General features: G+C 39.9%; 5 protein-coding genes across 6 annotated transcripts in view; all 5 read left to right on the top strand.

The window, feature by feature from the left end:
• cUnh18orf54 (chromosome Un C18orf54 homolog) overlaps window positions 1-26,916 on the top strand; it is a 143,575-nt gene that overhangs the window by 27,499 nt on the left and 89,160 nt on the right. Inside the window, exon 9 of one of the 2 annotated variants that reach the window (XR_014625156.1) lies at window positions 2,008-2,033. The exons of the other annotated variant lie outside the window; for it this stretch is intronic. The gene's annotated coding sequence lies outside the window, so the exon portion shown is untranslated. Of the gene's footprint in view, window positions 1-2,007; window positions 2,034-26,916 lie in introns of those variants that run through there. 2 annotated transcript variants of the gene reach the window in all.
• Window positions 14-1,678, top strand: LOC311277066 (vitelline membrane outer layer protein 1-like). Its single transcript, XM_084387210.1, has 5 exons — window positions 14-402; window positions 527-645; window positions 764-877; window positions 1,143-1,327; window positions 1,397-1,678. The coding sequence occupies exons 1-4, from the start codon at window positions 199-201 to the stop codon at window positions 1,324-1,326; spliced, it is 621 nt and encodes a 206-aa protein (XP_084243336.1). The 5' UTR covers window positions 14-198; the 3' UTR covers window position 1,327; window positions 1,397-1,678.
• On the top strand, window positions 8,917-10,706 carry LOC311277069 (vitelline membrane outer layer protein 1-like). The gene is made up of 6 exons (XM_084387213.1): window positions 8,917-9,337; window positions 9,536-9,651; window positions 9,770-9,883; window positions 10,145-10,329; window positions 10,399-10,438; window positions 10,613-10,706. Exons 1-4 carry the CDS (start codon window positions 9,134-9,136, stop codon window positions 10,326-10,328), a joined length of 618 nt encoding a protein of 205 aa, XP_084243339.1. The 5' UTR covers window positions 8,917-9,133; the 3' UTR covers window position 10,329; window positions 10,399-10,438; window positions 10,613-10,706.
• Window positions 15,507-17,179, top strand: LOC311277062 (vitelline membrane outer layer protein 1-like). Its single transcript, XM_084387206.1, has 5 exons — window positions 15,507-15,895; window positions 16,020-16,138; window positions 16,257-16,370; window positions 16,636-16,820; window positions 16,890-17,179. The coding sequence occupies exons 1-4, from the start codon at window positions 15,692-15,694 to the stop codon at window positions 16,817-16,819; spliced, it is 621 nt and encodes a 206-aa protein (XP_084243332.1). The 5' UTR covers window positions 15,507-15,691; the 3' UTR covers window position 16,820; window positions 16,890-17,179.
• LOC311277068 (vitelline membrane outer layer protein 1-like) lies at window positions 23,634-25,043 on the top strand. Its single transcript, XM_084387212.1, has 4 exons — window positions 23,634-24,051; window positions 24,250-24,365; window positions 24,484-24,597; window positions 24,859-25,043. The coding sequence occupies exons 1-4, from the start codon at window positions 23,848-23,850 to the stop codon at window positions 25,040-25,042; spliced, it is 618 nt and encodes a 205-aa protein (XP_084243338.1). The 5' UTR covers window positions 23,634-23,847; the 3' UTR covers window position 25,043.

The raw sequence follows: 26,916 nt of genomic DNA, 5'->3' as shown, positions 1-26,916 counted from the left end.
TAATTTGCCAAATATGGTAGGGGTTGCTCTTTGAGTATTATGATTGGATGGAATGGACATCGTGGTTAATGATTCTTGTGTATAAATATGAGGCTTCTTCCTAATAATATTATGCTGTCTTTGCTTTAGCATTTTCTGCAGATAGTCTTTGTAAAAGTTAATATAGCTCAGTAAAGTATTCAGACCAGTGTTGTAGCAATGCATCACTTCTTTTCCATGATGTTTTCACTGCTAGCCATTATTGGGCATGTGAGCAGTCAGTCCACAGAAGGGCCTTCTGAGCGGAGCAGCGACCGAGCTTACAGATCTGAGCTGAAGGTGTCGAACGGAATGGGTTGGGGATCGTGGGGGCCTAGGGACATGTGTCCAAGTGGAATGTACGCTGCAGGGTTTACTCTGAGGGTAAGATGGGCAATGGGCATTCCAGGTTTCTAAAGTGTAATACTAAAAAGCATGAAGATAAGTGTTACTATAGGTTGGGTTACAGTTAACTCTTTCAAATGGAAGGTTGTCTTGTTCTTTTAAGGTGGAATCTCCTCTTATTTTTGGTGGTGATGATACAGCGCTCAATGTAATTCGTCTTCGCTGTGTCGATCTGTCCAAAGCCTCTCGTCGCCATAACTCAGTCGAGTCCAGCGTAGGAGGGTAATGGACTCTAATTATAAACAATTCTGGCATTAAGCGTTTAAGCTATTTAAGTAAATTGAAGATTTTCTTGAATGATAATTGATTTGATTAGGCAACCTCTCTGTGTTTTCTTCAGCTGGGGTTACTGGACATATGATCAAGAGTGTTCTTCTGGATTCTTGACAGCTTTCCAGCTGAGAGTTGAATCTTCCCGAGGATCTGGAGATGATACAGCCGCAAATAACATCAAGTGAGTGTGTGCTGCTATAAGTTATAACATCTCTTACTCCGTGTATACCTCTTACACAATTTCTGACCCATCCTGGGTTTATTTAGCTATTTAAGGGCTCAGTTTTCCCCATCAATAGTTTAGTTCTATCACACTCGCAGTCGTGCTGCTGTTCAAGATTGCAGTGATTAGGCTGTCGGCTGCAGGTGATCATGTGACTGACATTCAATCCAACAGCACAATTACATATTTTATCATAATATTGTCACATCTGAATTTTTTCCAGGTTCAAATGCAGTGGAGGTGAGGAGCTGGAGGGTGGTGGCACAAACTGGGGCGACTGGGGCAACTGGAGCCCAACGTGTGACGGAACGGGAATCTGCGGCATACAGACCCGGATAGAACCGTCACAGGGAAGCGAAGGAGACGACACCGCTCTCAATGACGTAATCATGTTCTGCTGTGATTAAGGTGATGTGATCGCAATCAAAAACTCAGACTGACACACTGCAGATCAACTAAATCTGTTTATTCTTTCAGGTTTAAGAGGGTGACCACAAAAACAGCAAGAAGATCAAATGTATTGTAATTATTGGTCATATTATAAACTAACATGAACCATGTCATACAACAGTTTTGTAATGTAAATCTGTAAAGTCAGCCGATCATTATCACAAAATAGTCTAACCGGATAATCGGGACATTTGCACCCCGCTTTATAAGTTTAAATGATCTTATTCATTCTTGTATGTTAGTGATTCTTCTGAAGACTCCTGACCTTCTGCTGAAACGGCTGTCAAATATCAGCAATAAAGACTTTCTAAACAGAACCTTGTAGTTTCACATTGTTTTTCACAACACTTTACATCAGATCGTTCACTACATTAGTGCATGTGTCAGATGGTCTAAAGTGACTTGTATTGCATTCAAAGTAATTGCCTTATCCATTCATTCCCTGAGAATGACTAGCGTAATCTGCAGGAACACTACATTAAAGTGTAATATTGTCAAGTTACCATAAACGTTTTGCCTTTCTAAAGATATAAATGTTTAGCTAAAATGGCACAATGCACATTCAGAAAATGATTTGTTGTAAAACAAATTCAAACCACATTTTAATATTTGAGAAGACTCACTCCTGCAGAAAATCACAAACAGTGCCAGAATCAAGAAGCAGTTATAAATCTGCATTCAAAGACTGTTATAATCTGAGTTTATGTTTGGATGGCTGTTTTATCATGTTTCAGTTCTGTGCCTCAGTTTTCTGTTTCAGTTGGTCTCCTAGGCAGGTTACAAATGGTTGAAGGGTGTTTTCACACTGGCAGTTTAGTTGAGAACGGGACACGGTTCATGCAGACCCAGGTGCGCACTGGGGTATACCGAACCCGAGACTACCTGGAGGAGGTGATCTGAGTTCGGTTGCACTGAGTTCGGTGAATGTGAAAGCAACCCGGACTCAGGTGTGCGCTTGTTCAGGAAGTAAAGTAACCTGCACATGCGTTTTAGCTGATTATGATGTATTTAGTTAAATAAAACACAAGGGATGACAGTGTTGATGATTTATCTTGGATACAAGGATACCAGGAACACCTGGGGCCAGTTGTTCAAAGGTAAGCTGATCGGATTTTGGTTATCGGATTGGATCAAATCTTGAAAATGGGTTGTTCAAAAGCGAAAGAAGGAATCTGAAATCAGATTAGATCACGGGATCCAATCCTAGTTTTAATCTGGATGAAACCTTCAGTTTGTGTTGTTCAAAACTTGTCAGTAGGATTTGGATAACTTTGATCCAAAAAAACAGGATTATCCTGATCCCAACAGGGGGTAGGATTTCAAGGTGGATTCCAGGAAGAAAATGTAGTAAAACTTTCAAATTGGTCAAAAATACAACATTTGTATCATGTAATACTGTATAGCCTACACACACACTCATATTTTTATTTTGCTTTTGATTAGCTTAACTGTTAAAGTAATACATTAGAAGTAGACATTAGGCTACATATTTGGCCTTTTGGTAGCCTAATGTAAAGTAAAAAAGAGATTTTGGCGCCATTAAATAACCCCCTAACAGCTGTAAAAATCAAACAAAAATATATTTAATATTAGTTTAATTTCTAAGCTACTTTGGCACAATCATAAAAGATGAAGCAGTCAAAAGATCTTTGCAAGCGAACATAAAGGTTTTTTTGGTGAACGCTATACAAAACTTTTCTGAGAGAACGCAAAAGCATTGAAATATTTGTTTTCCCCCAATCTCATATTTTTTACATGACCATGTCCCTTTGGGGGTTCCGTAGAGCACCAGTAATCCAGATTTGGTAATCGGAAAAAGTTTACATCCAGGGGCTTCATTTATAAAACTGTGCCTAGGAACCTTACTAAAAGTATACGTGCGCCCGAAAGCCAAAAATGGCGTACGCAAAAAAATATTCAGACTTATAAAACCGTGCGTACGCCAGAACCTGCGCAGAATTCACTTTATAAATCCCAGTCAGCGGAAGATTGTGCGTACATGCGTCTCCACCCGAAATAACCATATATGGAGCTTACAACGCCTAGTTTTACTATGCAGATCCTCATCTACATATCATTTGCATATGATTATTCATTCACATGATAACTTAAACGTTATCACGTGGATGAATAATCATATGCAAATGATATAAACGGTATAAGAAACATTACATTAATACAAATCAAGTAGTTGTCTATCCTTGCCTTGTTTTTGAATAGCCTACATAAATCAAATCGTGTAAAATACATTTCAGAGAAAGTTTTTCTCAATCTTTTCCACTTGCCGAATTGTATTTTTAATTGATTTATATTTTTAATGGAAACAGATAGGCCTTGGGCATTATTTGCACTAAACTATTTTCTCAGACAATCTGGTATTATCATGATAAGCAATTATCTCTGTGGTTAAAACATTAAAGCACGCCACAGGAAAAGTGTTCAAAAACAATCGCATCCACAACAAATATTTCTAATGATTGAATTTAAAAAAATGTTGTAACTTCAGTAATGATTTCATGTTTAAGTGTTTAACTCCATTAATTTGAATGGCATATTTAATATAAATGTTTATATCAGAAGTATTTTATTTATTTAAACTGTTATTTGCGTCAGTTTCACTAAACGGCTCAACACGCTCGCTGCCGCGGACATTTAAGAAGGAATGGATATTTGCTTCAAGTGACAGGCTTGGTGATTGAAATTGTATTTGTATAATCTTTCTGTATATGTTTAATTTTCTTTAGATTTTCTGTATAAAAGTGACCAAAAATACATTTAACTCCAGCTCACCATCGGTGTCGCCAAAGTACTCCATCTCCAAAACGTTCGTACGCATGGGTCAGAGTTGGCGTGCAGGTGCGCAAATTTTCCCGTCAAGTTTTTATTTATAAATCCCACCTTTTGCGCAGGAACTGGCGTACGCATGTTTTCAGCCCCGTTTTGTGCGTACGCAAGCTTTATAAATGAGGCCCCAGATCAGGGTGATCCAATCCAATTTTGCTTTGAAAAACCGGCACAAAAGTAAGATGGATTACCTGATCCTGGATAGCACAACATGGGATTTCCAAATCCGGATCATTCTGATCCAGTTTAAACTTTATGAACAACTGGCCCCTGGTTACGCAATCAGGAAATCCTACGACGGCTGCATGGTGCAGCCTTTCCGTTGGGACACAGCTACAGTCTTTTATGTCCTTGAACACACACATAAACACACACTTCTGCTTCTTCTCATTGGTAAGACTAGTGCAAATATTACAAATAGGTTGTTAAACTATAGCACAAGTTTTGCATCAAACCACCTGACAAATGAAACCACACAAAGGTGACGAATGAGTTTAGATGAAGTTTATAAGAATGAAAAACTTGTGGCTTTTAACTCTGGTTTCACTAGCTATTTGGGTAAATGAAAACGTAATACATTTAAATGTGAATTTTCCATCCACCAACGAACTCTCGGCCGCCTTTTTTTTTTATTAAAAATGCAGTCGTCACCGGCACGCAATAACTTATGGGGTAGGATAGGCCACTAAGGATCCTTTTATGTATCCTTCCTTTCACATGGAAACAAAGGGTGCTTTTGGCGTCCCTTTTGAATCAGGATAGCCTTTGTCGCGCCGCAGTGACGCAAACGGCCTTCAAATGCGACCTTCGGAGAATGCAGCCTTCACATTGGGACACAGCTTGTGGTCCTACTTCTAGAACCTTAAAAGGAAATCAGCCATCTTGGTTGAATTTACTGGAGTTCAAGGACATGAAAAGGTGAAGATTAGTACCTAACTTCAGTGGGAAACAACACAAGTATAAAAACTGATGAGTTGATTGCCTCTTTGGATACTGATACATCATTAAACTAGTGATGTTACATATGACAATGAAGCTTCGATGCGACACATGTGACACAATTTCTAGTGAAGGCCCCTATCGGGGTGTGTATTGGTTTACTAGAGTCGCGTGATTGACGACAAATAAAGCCTCACTTTCTGTCCAATCACGTGCGCGTTAGGGGTGTAGGGGTTGTATGGTCGGGGTAGCACCTCAAGAGGAAAAAGCTTGTCACACTCCTCTCGAGGGGTGGCTTATCCTCTATTGGTCCCCACCTACACCCAGCTCTCACCTATGGGTCCTAGAAGCTGCTTGCATGCGGCAGCGCCCACCCCCTGGGCAACGGCTTTAACGGGCCGGCTGAACTAGGTGAGGGCAGCCGACGGGTTTTAAACCCCCGGTGAGACAGGGATATGCCTGCCCTAGCATGTGAAGACAGTTCCGGTGGACTAGGCGTAGGAGATCTATTTAGGGATCCATCGGCCAGGAAGGCGGCACTGCAAGGGTCTTGTGGAGACCTTAGGGCGGAAAAGGATCAGTTGCAGAACTCAAAGGTGGCTATACTTTATTCTGGAGAGGCAAAGAAGCAGACGAAGACCGAATATACGGAACTGGCTTTGCAATCAGAACTAACCTCTTGCGCCAAATCCCGGACCTTCCGGTTTGCATCAGTGAGCGAATGATCAAACTTTGTTTTCCTCTCAACCACAACCATAACATCACTATCATTTGTGTCTATGCACCTACCCTGCCAAGTTGTGATGACACCAAGGACAGCTTTTACAGCCTTTTGGACAGTCATGTGAAAGCCACTCCCATAAATGACAAGTTACTCCTGCTGGGAGACTTCAACGCCAGAATTGGCAATGATCACATGATCTGGAAGGGAGTACTTGGTCAGCATGGCATAGGTAAAATGAACTCCAACGGATTAAGGCTACTGAGTATGTGTGCAGAGAACAACCTCACAGTCACCAACACTCTCTTTAGGCAAGCGGATAAATACAAAACAACATGGATGCACCCAAGGGCCAAGCAATGGCATATGATAGACTATGCCAGCGTTTCCCAACCGGGGTTCATTGTTGCGCTTACACTCAAATACACACGAAAACATTGTCACAACCTCCGTCTTGCCGCGTATTCACATAAACACATCGGTTATGTCCGTGCTGCTGTCAACGGCAACGCGTGCGATTAATGTTTTTCAGTTTAACGCATTAACAACATTTAACGCAATTAAAGCAGCGTCCGTTTTTTTTTTTTTTATCCTTTGGCTAGCGTTACATTATATAATCACGTTCTTCTTCTTGAGTCTCAAACTAGACTGTACACTAAAGGAGTCTCAAACTAGACTGCACACTAAAGGAGACTCTAACTAGACTGTACACTAAAGGAGTCTCAAACTAGACTGCACACTAAAGGAGTCTCAAACTAGACTGCACACTAAAGGAGACTCTAACTAGACTGTACACTAAAGGAGTCTCTAACTAGACTGTACACTAAAGGAGTCTCAAACTAGACTGCACACTAAAGGAGACTCTAACTAGACTGTACACTAAAGGAGTCTCTAACTAGACTGTACACTAAAGGAGTCTCAAACTAGACTGCACACTAAAGGAGACTCTAACTAGACTGTACACTAAAGGAGTCTCAAACTAGACTGCACACTAAAGGAGACTCTAACTAGACTGTACACTAAAGGAGTCTCAAACTAGACTGCACACTAAAGGAGACTCTAACTAGACTGTACACTAAAGGAGACTCTAACTAGCCTGCACACTAAAGGAGTCTCAAACTAGACTGCACACTAAAGGAGACTCTAACTAGACTGTACACTAAAGGAGACTCTAACTAGACTGTACACTAAAGGAGTCTCAAACTAGACTGCACACTAAAGGAGACTCTAACTAGACTGTACACTAAAGGAGTCTCAAACTAGACTGCACACTAAAGGAGACTCTAACTAGACTGTACACTAAAGGAGTCTCAAACTAGCCTGCACACTAAAGGAGACTCTAACTATACTGTACACTAAAGGAGTCTCAAACTAGACTGCACACTAAAGGAGACTCTAACTAGACTGTACACTAAAGGAGTCTCAAACTAGACTGCACACTAAAGGAGTCTCTAACTAGAAAGGAGTCTCAAACTAGACTGCACACTAAAGGAGACTCTAACTAGACTGTACACTAAAGGAGTCTCAAACTAGACTGCACACTAAAGGAGACTCTAACTATACTCTACACTAAAGGAGTCTCAAACTAGACTGCATACTAAAGGAGACTCCTAGACTGCACACTAAAGGAGACTCTAACTATACTGTACACTAAAGGAGTCTCAAACTAGACTGCACACTAAAGGAGACTCTAACTATACTGTACACTAAAGGAGTCTCAAACTAGACTGCACACTCTAAAGGAGACTCTAACTAGACTGTACACTAAAGGAGCTGGACTGTGAGCTGAGGAGGCTCCAAAAAAAAAAAAAAAAAATTGGAGATCAAACAGCTGGATAAAACTGACATCAGTATGTGAACTTATTTAACCAAGTAACACTTTAGTATGAATATTTATTAATGCAACTTTCTCTTTCTCCCTCCCATCCCACAAAACCAATAAAACAGTTTGAGGCCTATCTGCAGTTTCAGTGTGCTTTTATTAAGTGTAATATTGTATGGTGATTGCATCTACATCTGCACCAGCTGGGTGGTCAAGTGTGATCGGGTCAGTTTCATCGGGGAGAAGCTGGTTTTGTGGTGGTTCTCGCTCCTTTCTAATGGTGGCTATAATGCGCACTATGCCACTATCTGTGATGCCCGCTCTGTTGACTCTTAAGCGCCGAACACAGTTGAAATGTGCCTTTAGGATGCCAAAGGTCATCTCTATCTTCACTCTGGTTTTACTGAGGGCCACATTGAAGCGGTGCTGTGGCCCTGTCTGAGGTCAGGGGGTTATTGTGTACAGGGGGTTATAACAGGGGGTTATCTCAGTTCAAATTAACAGTGTTTTGTACTGTACCAAATTTAACTTGATTTCCTCAAAGCGCTGACACAACACAGACTCACGGAAAATTCGTGAGTCAAGCACTGGAGCCAGGCCATTTGGCATCCAAACTTGTGATCATACGTTCATGACCACAAGTCGTCTGCAGATAAAATGTTAAGTAGATCATTGTTATATCTGTTAATGTTACTATTCATTTAAAGATTCATCTCACAGAAAATGATCATCTCACATTCACATCATTTCTACCTGAACATTAAGGCTGTGATAGGACTTCCTATTAACATAATCTGCCTCATGTTCTCCTAGAGCAGTGGAGATTGCAGCAATACTGCATAGCCTACATGTTGCAATGAGTCTAGGGAATCCTATCATAAGATTAACAGAATTAAAAGATTTAAAATAATTCTTAACATGTACTGAATTGTATAGTACATTTGTGAAAAACCCAGGGTTGGCAGAAACTAAACTGAAACACAGCTGGCTAGCCACCTAAACCGGCTTCATGGTATAGGCCCTAGAGCTGAGGAAAATAAACCCCAAGTGAAAGACAACAAGCCTAGAGTTGACGACTCCTTTGAACCAAAGCATGATTATCTGCTATATGTATAGACCTCTTAACTCGCTGATTGGGTTGATTAACTGAATGTGCTCCACACGTGTTTAATTAGGTTTGATTATCTTAATTATATTAACGTGGTCCTCCCGAACTTTGTTAATAAAACATCATTTATACTTAATATGCCAAATATGGTAGGGGTTGATCTTTGAGTATTATGATTGGATGGAATGGACATCGTGGTTAATGATTCTTGTGTATAAATATGAGGCTTCTTCCTTATAGAATTATACTGTCTCTGCTTTAGCATTTTCTGCAGATAGTCTACCTAAAATTTAATATAGCTCAGTAAGTATTCAGGCCAGTGCTGTAGCAATGCATCACTTCTTTTCCATGATGTTTTCACTGCTAGCCATTATTGGGCATGTGAGCAGTCAGTCCACAGAAGGGCCTTCTGAGCGGAGCAGCGACCGAGCTTACAGATCTGAGCTGACGGTGTCGAACGGAATGGGTTGGGGATCGTGGGGGCCTAGGGACATGTGTCCAAGTGGAATGTACGCTGAAGGGTTTAATCTGAGGGTAAGTTGGGCATTGACTCTATTTTGCTAATATGGGGGTTGATGAGCGATTCAAAGGTTGAAACCTGTGGAGTTGCTGTTTGTTTAATTCCAGGTTTCTAAAGTGTATGTGTAATACTAAAGAGCATGAAGATAAATGTTACTATGGGTTGGGTTAAAGTTAACTCTTTCAAATGGAAGGTTGTCTTGTTCTTTTAAGGTGGAATCTCCTCTTATGTTTGGTGACGATACAGCGCTCAATGGGATTCGTCTTTACTGTGTTGATAAGTCCAAAGCCACTCGTCGCTACAACTCAGTCGAGTCCAGCGTAGGAGGGTAATGGACTCCGATTATTAACAATTCTTGCATTAAGTGTTTAAGCTATTTAAGTAAATTGAGGATTTTCTTGAATGATAATTGATTTGATCAGGCAACCTTTGTGTGTTTTCTTCAGCTGGGGTGACTGGACATCTAAGCAAGAGTGTTCTTCTGGATTCTTGACAGCTTTCCAGCTGAGAGTTGAATCTTCCCGAGGATCTGGAGATGATACAGCCGCAAATAACATCAAGTGAGTGTGTGCTGCTATAAGTTATAACATCTCTTACCCAGTGTATACCTCTTACACAATTTGACCCATCCTGGGTTTATTTAGCTATTTAAGGGCTCAGTTTTCCCCCATCAATAGTTTAGTTCTATCACACTCGTAGTCGTGCTGCTGTTCAAGATTGCAGTGATTAGGCTGTCGGCTGCAGGTGATCATGTGACTGACTTTCAATCCAACAGCACAATTATATATTTTATCATATTGTCACATCTGAATTTTTTCCAGGTTCAAATGCAGTGGAGGTCAGGAGCTGGAGGGTGGCGGCACATACTGGGGCGACTGGGGCAACTGGAGCCCAACGTGTGACGGAACAGGAATCTGCGGCATACAGACCCGGATAGAACCGTCACAGGGAAGCGAAGGAGACGACACCGCTCTCAATGACGTAATCATGTTCTGCTGTGATTAAGGTGATGTGATCGCAATCAAAAACTCAGACTGACACACTGCAGATCAACTAAATCTGTTTATTCTTTCAGGTTTAAGAGGGTGACCACAAAAACAGCAAGAAGATCAAATGTATTGTAATTATTGATCATATTATAAACTAACATGAACCATGTCATACAACAGTTTTATAATGTAAATCTGTAAAGTCAGCCGATCATTATCACAAAATAAAGCCTAACCGGATGATCGGGACATTTGCAGACCCCTTTTGAAGTTGAAATCTTATTCTTTCTTGTATGTTAGTGATTCTTCTGAAGACTCCTGATTCTTCTGAAGACTCCTGAACTTCTGCTGAAACGGCTGTCAAATATCAGCAATAAAGACTTTCTAAACAGAACCTTGTAGTTTCACATCGTTTTGCACAACACTTTACATCAGATCGTTCATTACGTTAGTGCATGGGACAGATGGTCTAAAGTGACTTGTATTGCATTCAAAGTAATGAGCCAGTTATGGTTATTTAAAAGTACATGCACCATTGAAGTAGTGAGCGAGTACACTGTGGCAAGATGGCCGCCATGTGCGGACGTCGACCTACATTGGCCAGCAGTGCGCACGAGACATCTAGCCTTTATATATGATATCTATGTTATTAGACATTCTCTGAGAATAGCTACTTTTCTTCCTGGAACTACAGTATGTAGGGTTTGTTTCTGGTGGGACACTCATTAGTGGCGCACTCAGTGCTCGCTCGGCACATTGGTTGTGTTCCTATGGTAATGCTGGCATTTTAATCTCATAATTGTTGACTTCTTTGGTAAACAGAATTAATAAGTAAAGACATGTTTGCATGTTGTATTTGGGAGGTTACAGGAGGTTATACAATAATTAACTATTAAATATGCTTCAATTAGCATTAGCTTATAGCTTATTCCCTATTTTACATGTAAACGTGTTATGTGTGTCTTTACAGGTATGTTTGGACTTTATTTTAAGTCCATATATGTTTAATTGTATAAATAAAAATAAAAGCTACACATTATTTTTATCTTTGTTTTTGTTTTGTACCATGGGTGTAAAGGAATAAGGATGACACTCTTATTGTATATGTTTATTCATATTTTAGTTAATGATTTGTAAGTGCATCATTGTGTCATGACTTTACTTGAGGAGGCACATCATAATTAATTCATTATTAACTAACCATACTCTAACATCAACTAATGGCTTGTTAATGCACACACACCCAGACCCGGAGAATATGATCATATCAGACCTGCCTATTGTGTCAGGGCCTCTGGTTAGTATTGAGCGGAAGCATTACACGGTTGAGAGAAGTCGGCATAGTACGGAAAAAATAAATAAAACCCTTGTTCCTGCTGCACCTCCAGAAGAAGAAGTGAGTGTAACGTTTTATTAACCTTTATATTAATATTTATATTAATCTTTGAAAATCGTTTGCTGCACGCTTCACGATGAATGCAGGTTTACACTCAGGGTACATTACGGCATGTTTTTTTATGTACGACGTTCTCAATATAATTCATAATTCCACGTTTATAATGAACACTGCGTTATGGTTATTGTGTTATTGTGTTACAAACAGTGTGCGCACAGAACAGAGGGGCGGGGTGAGCAAAGCTCATTATCATTTAAAGACGCATGCACTGAAACGGCGTGCTAAAAACAGAGCTGTTTTTGACCAGGTAAAATTAGTGTTTTCTTACAATACTATTGAGAATTTTTAACTAAAGTATATTACAGACGTTTAATTTAGACCCTAAAGAATCATTAGCTTGTACAAAAATGGCATTATATGACCCCTTTAATATAAATTTTTCAGGACCAAAATAACATTATGCACAGTGAGGAGCCTACAGGTTACAAGCTTCACATATTAGAAAAATACAATAATAAAAAAAAAAAAAAATTCTTAATGGCTCGTTGTCATGGTTGTTTCCGATCAACACCTGCAAGTGAGCACTAAGTGTCACCATTGAGACGGGTGTCGGATTGTTTAGAACCCTCGACACAATATGGCACATTTGCTTCGGTTTCATTGTTTCATGAAGCCTCGAACTGCCCACCACTACTTAAAGGAGACATATCATGCTTTTAAATCGTTCCTTTTTACATATAAATCATACATTTGTGGTCTATATAAAGCGTTACTGCAATGCTTGGGTCTGAATTCCTCATTATTATAGCTCCACAGGCCCCTTTTCTGATGTGCGTCTGAGAGCAACTCGTTTTGGTGCGGTCTTTTTAAATGCAAATGAGACACGTCATACCCCGCCCCCTCTCCAGTCTGCAGAGGTGACACTCGGTTCAACTCCACCCCGTTCGGCCATTTTTGTAGTTTGATAGCAGAGATACGATTATCTAGCAGCACAGAAACTTTTGGACATCCAAGATTTGTGTCAACACAGAAAACATTTCATCAATGGATAGTTTTTTTGTTTTATTAAAGTGTTGTTTTATGTCTGCTTAATGCCCGGAAAGCTTTTCAGAAAAGAAAAGGCAACTTATTTAGCACAATTCACACGGTAATTCAGGAAAAAAATATCTCCGAATGCTGCACATGAAACTTTGGTCTTCCGACCTTTTACCACGGTGTCGATTTATTTTGATTAATATGTGCGAGGGGGAGAGAGAGCAAGACAGCACCTAGTTTGGAGACGGTGAAGTCTTGTTTACACTTTCGCCTGGATCGGAAGAGAGAGAGAGAGAGAGAGAGAGCGCGACCGGGTCTCTCTCTCTGCTTGTTCTTTCAGTTAAACATGCGCCCTGTCACAAGCGCGACAGTTCATCTACATTACTCACCAATAGGCCTATTTCACAAAAATGGCCGTCAAGACCGGAAGTAGGGTACACTCTTTTCCGGTGAAAGCGCTAGCACTAGCAGTCGGAGGACAAATGCGGAGACTAAAAGCGGCCAGTCCTGTTGCGTACCTTTCTATGTTTGCACTCATAGAAGAAACAACCCTATTTATAATTGCACAGCTTTCCTTGTGACGAAATGTTGAAAAAGCGCTGGATTTGGTTTATACCGAGAGAAGAGGGGCACTTTTTTGTGTGTTAAGCACTTCACGGAGGATGAAGTCCGTGTAACTTACGAGTCTACGAGAGTCCGCTCGTATATATCTTACACCGCAGGCCGTGAAGGCCCCAACTGGGGAGAAGTTAAATCACGCCAGACACAGACGGCAAATGACGTGTCTGTGGTGTGAAGGAGTAAGCAGATGTTAAGTGTTGATGCCAGTTCGGGACTGATGCCCTGACAAAACATGTTTATATCGCACTTGATTGTTATCTGATTTGCACGTCATGCACTTTTATTTATTATTATTAACTGTTGGCAAATTAAAATTGTTTGTAGAAGTTGTTTTCTGAAACTTTCTTAAAAATGAGTGAACACGGAGCAGTTTTTCCGTGAGCAGGACTGGGAAACCCGGCGTGGATCAGGAGCGGAGTGATAACAGAACGCTTAAAGTGGAGAGAGGAACATGCTTTTGCTCCACCCCAGGCTTTGATCACATCCCCCTAAGCAGGGTGAATAGCCTACACCTCGTCTTTACATTTACATTTATTCATTTAGCTGACGCTTTTATCCAAAAGCGTATATATAATATATATATTTTTTATATATTATATATTTTATATCCATATATATGGACATATATATGTCAGAGGTCGCACGCCTCTGGAGCAACTAGGGGTTAAGTGTCTTGCTCAGGGACACATTGGTGTCTCACACCAAAGGCATGTGTCTAATCCATTGCGCCACCACCCTAATTCCCATTCAACCTCTCACCCGTCCTTCCCATTCAAACTAAAATTAAGACTATTTGAGAAATGTAAGCATATTTACAGCATTCAAATTATGAAAAGTGAATTTAAGACATAAGGGAACCCTGATATTGACGGAAATCCATCGTATACTCTCGTAGCGACTGATAACTTTAATCCCTGTATATATTATGAAGTGTATTATTGAATATAAAATTACATACATTATGATATATTAGTAAATATATTGTCTCACATTTTTAAATATATGAAAATTCTTTATGTATTATTCAATATATTGTAATATTAACACATTATATTATTCTGTATATTTTCAAATATACTGTTAAATCATTTAATATATTGATCATTCACATATAGGAAAATATATTTTCTTTTCATAAGGGGACCTGACAGCAAAATGTGATTTTGTAACATCATGATTTTTTAAAACATGTAATATCACTCACTTCATTCATGTTTTTAGTCTAACCATTTTTTTTTATTATTTGCCTTAATTTCATTATTAGACCTACTAGCAACGTTAGGTCAAATTCACTGTAAAGATGTACAATTCTTAGTTTCATTCATGGTGGTAACATGAAAACTGAGCCATAATCTAGTCACTAGTGGAAGATTGCTGCAATCTCCGGAACAAACGAACACTTAATAACATGAAATTTTAACAAAAGCCACTAGATTTCAAACATAGCCTACAATCAGACATCATTTCAATTTATTTATTTATTTTATTTAGCTATAGTAAGTGTGAGCATGGTCATCAAGTGCTATGCCATTTAAATGAATGGAACTTTTTTTATGTAAGCAAACGTCAAGAATAATTTGTAACCTTTGTCCAATTTCGATCTTGTTACACGAAAACTATTAACAAAACGGACAACATCTGCTATTCTTACTTTTGTCAGATATATTAATGACAGAGAAAACAAGCTGTATCCATTTTGAGAATGAATGGCGATCGTAGCGGGCAGCATAGACATGTATTTATTATGTCTATGGCGGGCAGCGGCGCGACCGGAAGTATCGCTACCCTACTTCCGGTCTCGGTCGCCATTTTGGGAAATAGGCCTATCAAATAAGCCTTTGGCGGGGGCTAAAACAAGTTCAATGCAGGAAAAACCCTGTTGTTAAACCCTGTTTGTATAAACCCTGTTATAAAAAAAAATAAAAAAATAAAAAAAACCTCAAGTGAAAAAAACAACAAGCCTAGAATTGACAACTCCTTTGACCCAAAGCGTGATTATCTGCTGTATACATATACACCTCTTAACTCGTTGATTGGGTTGATTATCTGAATGTGCTCCACACGTGTTTAATTAGGTTTAATTATCTGAACGTGCTCCTCCCGAACTTTGTTAATAAAACATAATTTCTTAATTTGCCAAATATGGTAGGGGTTGCTCTTTGAGTATTATGATTGGATGGAATGGACATCGTGGTTAATGATTCTTGTGTATAAATATGAGGCTTCTTCCTAATAATATTATGCTGTCTTTGCTTTAGCATTTTCTGCAGATAGTCTTTGTATAAGTTAATATAGCTCAGTAAAGCATTCAGACCAGTGTTGTAGCAATGCATCACTTCTTTTCCATGATGTTTTCACTGCTAGCCATTATTGGGCATGTGAGCAGTCAGTCCACAGAAGGGCCTTCTGAGCGGAGCAGCGACCGAGCTTACAGATCTGAGCTGAAGGTGTCGAACGGAATGGGTTGGGGATCGTGGGGGCCTAGGGACATGTGTCCAAGTGGAATGTACGCTGCAGGGTTTACTCTGAGGGTAAGATGGGCAATGGGCATTCCAGGTTTCTAAAGTGTAATACTAAAAAGCATGAAGATAAGTGTTACTATAGGTTGGGTTACAGTTAACTCTTTCAAATGGAAGGTTGTCTTGTTCTTTTAAGGTGGAATCTCCTCTTATTTTTGGTGGTGATGATACAGCGCTCAATGTAATTCGTCTTCGCTGTGTCGATCTGTCCAAAGCCTCTCGTCGCCATAACTCAGTCGAGTCCAGCGTAGGAGGGTAATGGACTCTAATTATAAACAATTCTGGCATTAAGCGTTTAAGCTATTTAAGTAAATTGAAGATTTTCTTGAATGATAATTGATTTGATTAGGCAACCTCTCTGTGTTTTCTTCAGCTGGGGTGTGTGGACATATGATCAAGAGTGTTCTTCTGGATTCTTGACAGCTTTCCAGCTGAGAGTTGAATCTTCCCGAGGATCTGGAGATGATACGGCCGCAAATAACATCAAGTGAGTGTGTGCTGCTATAAGTTATAACATCTCTTACTCCGTGTATACCTCTTACACAATTTCTGACCCATCCTGGGTTTATTTAGCTATTTAAGGACTCAGTTTTCCCCATCAATAGTTTAGTTCTATCACACCCGCAGTCGTGCTGCTGTTCAAGATTGCAGTGATTAGGCTGTCGGCTGCAGGTGATCATGTGACTGACATTCAATCCAACAGCACAATTACATATTTTATCATAATATTGTCACATCTGAATTTTTTCCAGGTTCAAATGCAGTGGAGGTGAGGAGCTGGAGGGTGGCGGCACAAACTGGGGCGACTGGGGCAACTGGAGCCCAACGTGTGATGGAACAGGAATCTGCGGCATACAGACCCGGATAGAACCGTCACAGGGAAGCGAAGGAGACGACACCGCTCTCAATGACGTAATCATGTTCTGCTGTGATTAAGGTGATGTGATCGCAATCAAAAACTCAGACTGACACACTGCAGATCAACTAAATCTGTTTATTCTTTCAGGTTTAAGAGGGTGACCACAAGAACATCAAGAAGATCAAATGTATTGTAATTATTGGTCATATTATAAACTAACATGAACCATGTCATACAACAGTTTTGTAATGTAAATCTGTAAAGTCAGCCGATCATTATCACAAAATAGTCTAACCGGATAATCGGGACATTTGCACCCCGCTTTATAAGTTTAAATGATCTTATTCATTCTTGTATGTTAGTGATTCTTCTGAAGACTCCTGAACTTCTGCTGAAACGGCTGTCAAATATCAGCAATAAAGACTTTCTAAACAGAACCTTGTAGTTTCACATTGTTTTGCACAACACTTTACATCAGATCGTTCACTACATTAGTGCATGTGTCAGATGGTCTAAAGTGACTTATATTGCATTCAAAGTAATTGCCTTATCCATTCATTCCCTGAGAATGACTAGCGTAATCTGCAGGAACACTACATTAAAGTGTAATATTGTCAAGTTACCATAAACGTTTTGCCTTTCTAAAGATATAAATGTTTAGCTAAAATGGCACAATGCACATTCAGAAAATGATTTGTTGTAAAACAAATTCAAACCACATTTTAATATTTGAGAAGACCGTAAACTCACTCCTGCAGAAAATCACAAACAGTGCCAGAATCAAGAAGCAGTTATAAATCTGCATTCAAAGACTGTTATAATCTGAGTTTATGTTTGGATGGCTGTTTTATCATGTTTCAGTTCTGTGCCTCAGTTTTCTGTTTCAGTTGGTCTCCTAGGCAGGTTACAAATGGTTGAAGGGTGTGTTCACACTGGCAGTTTAGTTGAGAACGGGACACGGTTCATGCAGACCCAGGTGCGCACTGGGGTATACCGAACCCGAGACTACCTGGAGGAGGTGATCTGAGTTCGGTTGCACTGAGTTCGGTGAATGTGAAAGCAACCCGGACTCAGGTGTGCGCTTGTTCAGGAAGTAAAGTAACCTGCACATGCGTTTTAGCTGATTATGATGTATTTAGTTAAATAAAACACAAGGGATGACAGTGTTGATGATTTATCTTGGATACAAGGATACCAGGAACACCTGGGGCCAGTTGTTCAAAGGTAAGCTGATCGGATTTTGGTTATCGGATTAGATCAAATCTTGAAAATGGGTTGTTCAAAAGCGAAAGAAGGAATCTGAAATCAGATTAGATCACGGGATCCAATCCTAGTTTTAATCTGGATGAAACCTTCAGTTTGTGTTGTTCAAAACTTGTCAGTAGGATTTGGATAACTTTGATCCAAAAAAACAGGATTATCCTGATCCCAACAGGGGGTAGGATTTCAAGGTGGATTCCAGGAAGAAAATGTAGTAAAACTTTAAAATTGGTCAAAAATACAACATTTGTATCATGTAATATAGCCTACACACACACTCATATTTTTATTTTGCTTTTGATTAGCTTAACTGTTAAAGTAATACATTAGAAGTAGACATTAGGCTACATATTTGGCCTTTTGGTAGCCTAATGTAAAGTAAAAAAGAGATTTTGGCGCCAATAATCCCGAAACAGCTGTAAAAATCAAACAAAAATATATTTAATATTAGTTTAATTTCTAAGCTCATAAAAGATGAACCAGTCAAAAGATCTTTGCAAGTGAACATAAAGGTTTTTTTGGTGAACGCTATACAAAACTTTTCTGAGAGAACGCAAAAGCATTGAAATATTTGTTTTCCCCCAATCTCATATTTTTTACATGACCATGTCCCTTTGGGGGTTCCGTAGAGCACCAGCAATCCAGATTTGGTAATCGGAAAAAGTTTACATCCAGGGGCTTCATTTATAAAACTGTGCGTAGGAACCTTACTAAAAGTGTACGTGCGCCCGAAAGCCAAAAATGGCGTACGCAAAAAAATATTCAGACTTATAAAACCGTGCGTACGCCAGAACCTGCGCAGAATTCACTTTATAAATCCCAGTCAGCGGAAGATTGTGCGTACATGCGTCTCCACCCGAAATAACCATATATGGAGCTTACAACGCCTAGTTTTACTATGCAGATCCTCATCTACATATCATTTGCATATGATTATTCATTCACATGATAACTTAAACGTTATCACGTGGATGAATGATCATATGCAAATGATATAAACGGTATAAGAAACATTACATTAATACAAATCAAGTAGTTGTCTATCCTTGCCTTGTTTTTGAATAGCCTACATAAATCAAATCGTGTAAAATACATTTCAGAGAAAGTTTTTCTCAATCTTTTCCACTTGCCGAATTGTATTTTTAATTGATTTATATTTTTAATGGAAACAGATAGGCCTTGGGCATTATTTGCACTAAACTATTTTCTTAGACAATCTGGTATTATCATGATAAGCAATTATCTCTGTGGTTAAAACATTAAAGCACGCCACAGGAAAAGTGTTCAAAAACAATCGCATCCACAACAAATATTTCTAATGATTGAATTTAAAAAAATGTTGTAACTTCAGTAATGATTTCATGTTTAAGTGTTTAACTCCATTAATTTGAATGGCATATTTAATATAAATGTTTATATCAGAAGTATTTTATTTATTTAAACTGTTATTTGCGTCAGTTTCACTAAACGGCTCAACACGCTCGCTGCCGCGGACATTTAAGAAGGAATGGATATTTGCTTCAAGTGACAGGCTTGGTGATTGAAATTGTATTTGTATAATCTTTCTGTATATGTTTAATTTTCTTTAGATTTTCTGTATAAAAGTGACCAAAAATACATTTAACTCCAGCTCACCATCGGTGTCGCCAAAGTACTCCATCTCCAAAACGTTCGTACGCATGGGTCAGAGTTGGCGTGCAGGTGCGCAAATTTTCCCGTCAAGTTTTTATTTATAAATCCCACCTTTTGCGCAGGAACTGGCGTACGCATGTTTTCAGCCCCGTTTTGTGCGTACGCAAGCTTTATAAATGAGGCCCCAGATCAGGGTGATCCAATCCAATTTTGCTTTGAAAAACCGGCACAAAAGTAAGATGGATTACCTGATCCTGGATAGCACAACATGGGATTTCCAAATCCGGATCATTCTGATCCAGTTTAAACTTTATGAACAACTGGCCCCTGGTTACGCAATCAGGAAATCCTACGACGGCTGCATGGTGCAGCCTTTCCGTTGGGACACAGCTACAGTCTTTTATGTCCTTGAACACACACATAAACACACACTTCTGCTTCTTCTCATTGGTAAGACTAGTGCAAATATTACAAATAGGTTGTTAAACTATAGCACAAGTTTTGCATCAAACCACCTGACAAATGAAACCACACAAAGGTGACGAATGAGTTTAGATGAAGTTTATAAGAATGAAAAACTTGTGGCTTTTAACTCTGGTTTCACTAGCTATTTGGGTAAATGAAAACGTAATACATTTAAATGTGAATTTTCCATCCACCAACGAACTCTCGGCCGCCTTTTTTTTTTATTAAAAATGCAGTCGTCACCGGCACGCAATAACTTATGGGGTAGGATAGGCCACTAAGGATCCTTTTATGTATCCTTCCTTTCACATGGAAACAAAGGGTGCTTTTGGCGTCCCTTTTGAATCAGGATAGCCTTTGTCGCGCCGCAGTGACGCAAACGGCCTTCAAATGCGACCTTCGGAGAATGCAGCCTTCACATTGGGACACAGCTTGTGGTCCTACTTCTAGAACCTTAAAAGGAAATCAGCCATCTTGGTTGAATTTACTGGAGTTCAAGGACATGAAAAGGTGAAGATTAGTACCTAACTTCAGTGGGAAACAACACAAGTATAAAAACTGATGAGTTGATTGCCTCTTTGGATACTGATACATCATTAAACTAGTGATGTTACATATGACAATGAAGCTTCGATGTGCGTATCGCACATGCGACACAATTTCTAGTGAAGGCCCCTATCGGGGTGTGTATTGGTTTACTAGAGTCGCGTGATTGACGACAAATGAAGCCTCACTTTCTGTCCAATCACGTGCGCGTTAGGGGGGTAGGGGTTGTATGGTCGGGGTAGCACCTCAAGAGGAAAAAGCTTGTCACACTCCTCTCGAGGGGTGGCTTATCCTCTATTGGTCCCCACCTACACCCAGCTCTCACCTATGGGTCCTAGAAGCTGCTTGCATGCGGCAGCGCCCACCCCCTGGGCAACGGCTTTGACGGGCCGGCTGAACTAGGTGAGGGCAGCCGACGGGTTTTAAACCCCCGGTGAGACAGGGATATGCCTGCCCTAGCATGTGAAGACAGTTCCGGTGGACTAGGCGTAGGAGATCTATTTAGGGATCCATCGGCCAGGAAGGCGGCACTGCAAGGGTCTTGTGGAGACCTTAGGGCGGAAAAGGATCAGTTGCAGAACTCAAAGGTGGCTATACTTTATTCTGGAGAGGCAAAGAAGCAGACGAAGACCGAATATACGGAACTGGCTTTGCAATCAGAACTAACCTCTTGCGCCAAATCCCGGACCTTCCGGTTTGCATCAGTGAGTGAATGATCAAACTTTGTTTTCCTCTCAACCACAACCATAACATCACTATCATTTGTGTCTATGCACCTACCCTGCCAAGTTGTGATGACACCAAGGACAGCTTTTACAGCCTTTTGGACAGTCATGTGAAAGCCACTCCCATAAATGACAAGTTACTCCTGCTGGGAGACTTCAACGCCAGAATTGGCAATGATCACATGATCTGGAAGGGAGTACTTGGTCAGCATGGCATAGGTAAAATGAACTCCAACGGATTAAGGCTACTGAGTATGTGTGCAGAGAACAACCTCACAGTCACCAACTCTCTTTAGGCAAGCGGATAAATACAAAACAACATGGATGCACCCAAGGGCCAAGCAATGGCATATGATAGACTATGCCAGCGTTTCCCAACCGGGGTTCATTGTTGCGCTTACACTCAAATACACACGAAAACATTGTCACAACCTCCGTCTTGCCGCGTATTCACATAAACACATCGGTTATGTCCATGCTGCTGTCAACGGCAACGCGTGCGATTAATGTTTTTCAGTTTAACGCATTAACAACATTTAACGTAATTAAAGCAGCGTCCGTTTTTTTTTTTTTTTTATCCTTTGGCTAGCGTTACATTATATAATCACGTTCTTCTTCTTGAGTCTCAAACTAGACTGCACACTAAAGGAGACTCTAACTAGACTGCACACTAAAGGAGTCTCAAACTAGACTGCACACTAAAGGAGACTCTAACTAGACTGCACACTAAAGGAGACTCTAACTAGACTGTACACTAAAGGAGTCTCAAACTAGACTGCACACTAAAGGAGACTCTAACTATACTCTACACTAAAGGAGTCTCAAACTAGACTGCACACTAAAGGAGACTCTAACTATACTCTACACTAAAGGAGTCTCAAACTAGACTGCACACTAAAGGAGACTCCTAGACTGTACACTAAAGGAGTCTCAAACTAGACTGCACACTCTAAAGGAGACTCTAACTAGACTGTACACTAAAGGAGACTCCTAGACTGTACACTAAAGGAGTCTCAAACTAGACTGCACACTAAAGGAGACTCCTAGACTGTACACTAAAGGAGTCTCAAACTAGACTGCACACTCTAAAGGAGACTCTAACTAGACTGTACACTAAAGGAGCTGGACTGTGAGCTGAGGAGGCTCCAAAAAAAAAAAAAAAAAATTGGAGATCAAACAGCTGGATAAAACTGACATCAGTATGTGAACTTATTTAACCAAGTAACACTTTAGTATGAATATTTATTAATGCAACTTTCTCTTTCTCCCTCCCATCCCACAAAACCAATAAAACAGTTTGAGGCCTATCTGCAGTTTCAGTGTGCTTTTATTAAGTGTAATATTGTATGGTGATTGCATCTACATCTGCACCAGCTGGGTGGTCAAGTGTGATCGGGTCAGTTTCATCGGGGAGAAGCTGGTTTTGTGGTGGTTCTCGCTCCTTTCTAATGGTGGCTATAATGCGCACTATGCCACTATCTGTGATGCCCGCTCTGGTGACTCTTAAGCGCCGAACACAGTTGAAATGTGCCTTTAGGATGCCAAAGGTCATCTCTATCTTCACTCTGGTTTTACTGAGGGCCACATTGAAGCGGTGCTGTGGCCCTGTCTGAGGTCAGGGGGTTATTGTGTACAGGGGGTTATAACAGGGGGTTATCTCAGTTCAAATTAACAGTGTTTTGTACTGTACCAAATTTAACTTGATTTCCTCAAAGCGCTGACACAACACAGACTCACGGAAAATTCGTGAGTCAAGCACTGGAGCCAGGCCATTTGGCATCCAAACTTGTGATCATACGTTCATGACCACAAGTCGTCTGCAGATAAAATGTTAAGTAGATCATTGTTATATCTGTTAATGTTACTATTCATTTAAAGATTCATCTCACAGAAAATGATCATCTCACATTCACATCATTTCTACCTGAACATTAAGGCTGTGATAGGACTTCCTATTAACATAATCTGCCTCATGTTCTCCTAGAGCAGTGGAGATTGCAGCAATACTGCATAGCCTACATGTTGCAATGAGTCTAGGGAATCCTATCATAAGATTAACAGAATTAAAAAGGAAAATAAACCCCAAGTGAAAGACAACAAGCCTAGAGTTGACGACTCCTTTGAACCAAAGCATGATTATCTGCTATATGTATACACCTCTTAACTCGCTGATTGGGTTGATTAACTGAATGTGCTCCACACGTGTTTAATTAGGTTTGATTATCTTAATTATATTAACGTGGTCCTCCCGAACTTTGTTAATAAAACATCATTTATACTTAATATGCCAAATATGGTAGGGGTTGATCTTTGAGTATTATGATTGGATGGAATGGACATCGTGGTTAATGATTCTTGTGTATAAATATGAGGCTTCTTCCTTATAGAATTATACTGTCTCTGCTTTAGCATTTTCTGCAGATAGTCTACCTAAAATTTAATATAGTTCAGTAAGTATTCAGGCCAGTGCTGTAGCAATGCATCACTTCTTTTCCATGATGTTTTCACTGCTAGCCATTATTGGGCATGTGAGCAGTCAGTCCACAGAAGGGCCTTCTGAGCGGAGCAGCGACCGAGCTTACAGATCTGAGCTGAAGGTGTCGAACGGAATGGGTTGGGGATCGTGGGGGCCTAGGGACATGTGTCCAAGTGGAATGTACGCTGAAGGGTTTAATCTGAGGGTAAGTTGGGCATTGACTCTATTTTGCTAATATGGGGGTTGATGAGCGATTCAAAGGTTGAAACCTGTGGAGTTGCTGTTTGTTTAATTCCAGGTTTCTAAAGTGTATGTGTAATACTAAAGAGCATGAAGATAAATGTTACTATGGGTTGGGTTAAAGTTAACTCTTTCAAATGGAAGGTTGTCTTGTTCTTTTAAGGTGGAATCTCCTCTTATGTTTGGTGACGATACAGCGCTCAATGGGATTCGTCTTTACTGTGTTGATAAGTCCAAAGCCACTCGTCGCTACAACTCAGTCGAGTCCAGCGTAGGAGGGTAATGGACTCCGATTATTAACAATTCTTGCATTAAGTGTTTAAGCTATTTAAGTAAATTGAGGATTTTCTTGAATGATAATTGATTTGATCAGGCAACCTTTGTGTGTTTTCTTCAGCTGGGGTGACTGGACATCTAAGCAAGAGTGTTCTTCTGGATTCTTGACAGCTTTCCAGCTGAGAGTTGAATCTTCCCGAGGATCTGGAGATGATACAGCCGCAAATAACATCAAGTGAGTGTGTGCTGCTATAAGTTATAACATCTCTTACCCAGTGTATACCTCTTACACAATTTGACCCATCCTGGGTTTATTTAGCTATTTAAGGGCTCAGTTTTCCCCCATCAATAGTTTAGTTCTATCACACCCGCAGTCGTGCTGCTGTTCAAGATTGCAGTGATTAGGCTGTCGGCTGCAGGTGATCATGTGACTGACTTTCAATCCAACAGCACAATTATATATTTTATCATATTGTCACATCTGAATTTTTTCCAGGTTCAAATGCAGTGGAGGTCAGGAGCTGGAGGGTGGCGGCACATACTGGGGCGACTGGGGCAACTGGAGCCCAACGTGTGACGGAACAGGAATCTGCGGCATACAGACCCGGATAGAACCGTCACAGGGAAGCGAAGGAGACGACACCGCTCTCAATGACGTAATCGTGTTCTGCTGTGATTAAGGTGATGTGATCGCAATCAAAAACTCAGACTGACACACTGCAGATCAACTAAATCTGTTTATTCTTTCAGGTTTAAGAGGGTGACCACAAAAACAGCAAGAAGATCCAAATGTATTGTAATTATTGATCATATTATAAACTAACATGAACCATGTCATACAACAGTTTTATAATGTAAATCTGTAAAGTCAGCCGATCATTATCACAAAATAAAGCCTAACCGGATGATCGGGACATTTGCAGACCCCTTTTGAAGTTGAAATCTTATTCTTTCTTGTATGTTAGTGATTCTTCTGAAGACTCCTGATTCTTCTGAAGACTCCTGAACTTCTGCTGAAACGGCTGTCAAATATCAGCAATAAAGACTTTCTAAACAGAACCTTGTAGTTTCACATCGTTTTGCACAACACTTTACATCAGATCGTTCATTACGTTAGTGCATGGGACAGATGGTCTAAAGTGACTTGTATTGCATTCAAAGTAATGAGCCAGTTATGGTTATTTAAAAGTACATGCACCATTGAAGTAGTGAGCGAGTACACTGTGGCAAGATGGCCGCCATGTGCGGACGTCGACCTACATTGGCCAGCAGTGCGCACGAGACATCTAGCCTTTATATATGATATCTATGTTATTAGACATTCTCTGAGAATAGCTACTTTTCTTCCTGGAACTACAGTATGTAGGGTTTGTTTCTGGTGGGACACTCATTAGTGGCGCACTCAGTGCTCGCTCGGCACATTGGTTGTGTTCCTATGGTAATGCTGGCATTTTAATCTCATAATTGTTGACTTCTTTGGTAAACAGAATTAATAAGTAAAGACATGTTTGCATGTTGTATTTGGGAGGTTACAGGAGGTTATACAATAATTAACTATTAAATATGCTTCAATTAGCATTAGCTTATAGCTTATTCCCTATTTTACATGTAAACGTGTTATGTGTGTCTTTACAGGTATGTTTGGACTTTATTTTAAGTCCATATATGTTTAATTGTATAAATAAAAATAAAAGCTACACATTATTTTTATCTTTGTTTTTGTTTTGTACCATGGGTGTAAAGGAATAAGGATGACACTCTTATTGTATATGTTTATTCATATTTTAGTTAATGATTTGTAAGTGCATCATTGTGTCATGACTTTACTTGAGGAGGCACATCATAATTAATTCATTATTAACTAACCATACTCTAACATCAACTAATGGCTTGTTAATGCACACACACCCAGACCCGGAGAATATGATCATATCAGACCTGCCTATTGTGTCAGGGCCTCTGGTTAGTATTGAGCGGAAGCATTACACGGTTGAGAGAAGTCGGCATAGTACGGAAAAAATAAATAAAACCCTTGTTCCTGCTGCACCTCCAGAAGAAGAAGTGAGTGTAACGTTTTATTAACCTTTATATTAATATTTATATTAATCTTTGAAAATCGTTTGCTGCACGCTTCACGATGAATGCAGGTTTACACTCAGGGTACATTACGGCATGTTTTTTTATGTACGACGTTCTCAATATAATTCATAATTCCACGTTTATAATGAACACTGCGTTATGGTTATTGTGTTATTGTGTTACAAACAGTGTGCGCACAGAACAGAGGGGCGGGGTGAGCAAAGCTCATTATCATTTAAAGACGCATGCACTGAAACGGCGTGCTAAAAACAGAGCTGTTTTTGACCAGGTAAAATTTGTGTTTTCTTACAATACTATTGAGAATTTTTAACTAAAGTATATTACAGACGTTTAATTTAGACCCTAAAGAATCATTAGCTTGTACAAAAATGGCATTATATGACCCCTTTAATATAAATTTTTCAGGACCAAAATAACATTATGCACAGTGAGGAGCCTACAGGTTACAAGCTTC

The sequence above is a fragment of the Rutilus rutilus genome, assembly GCF_951802725.1.
Source record: "Rutilus rutilus genome assembly, chromosome: 18".
Taxonomy (NCBI): Eukaryota; Metazoa; Chordata; class Actinopteri; order Cypriniformes; family Leuciscidae; genus Rutilus; species Rutilus rutilus.
This window is presented reverse-complemented; position numbering and strand designations above follow the sequence as displayed.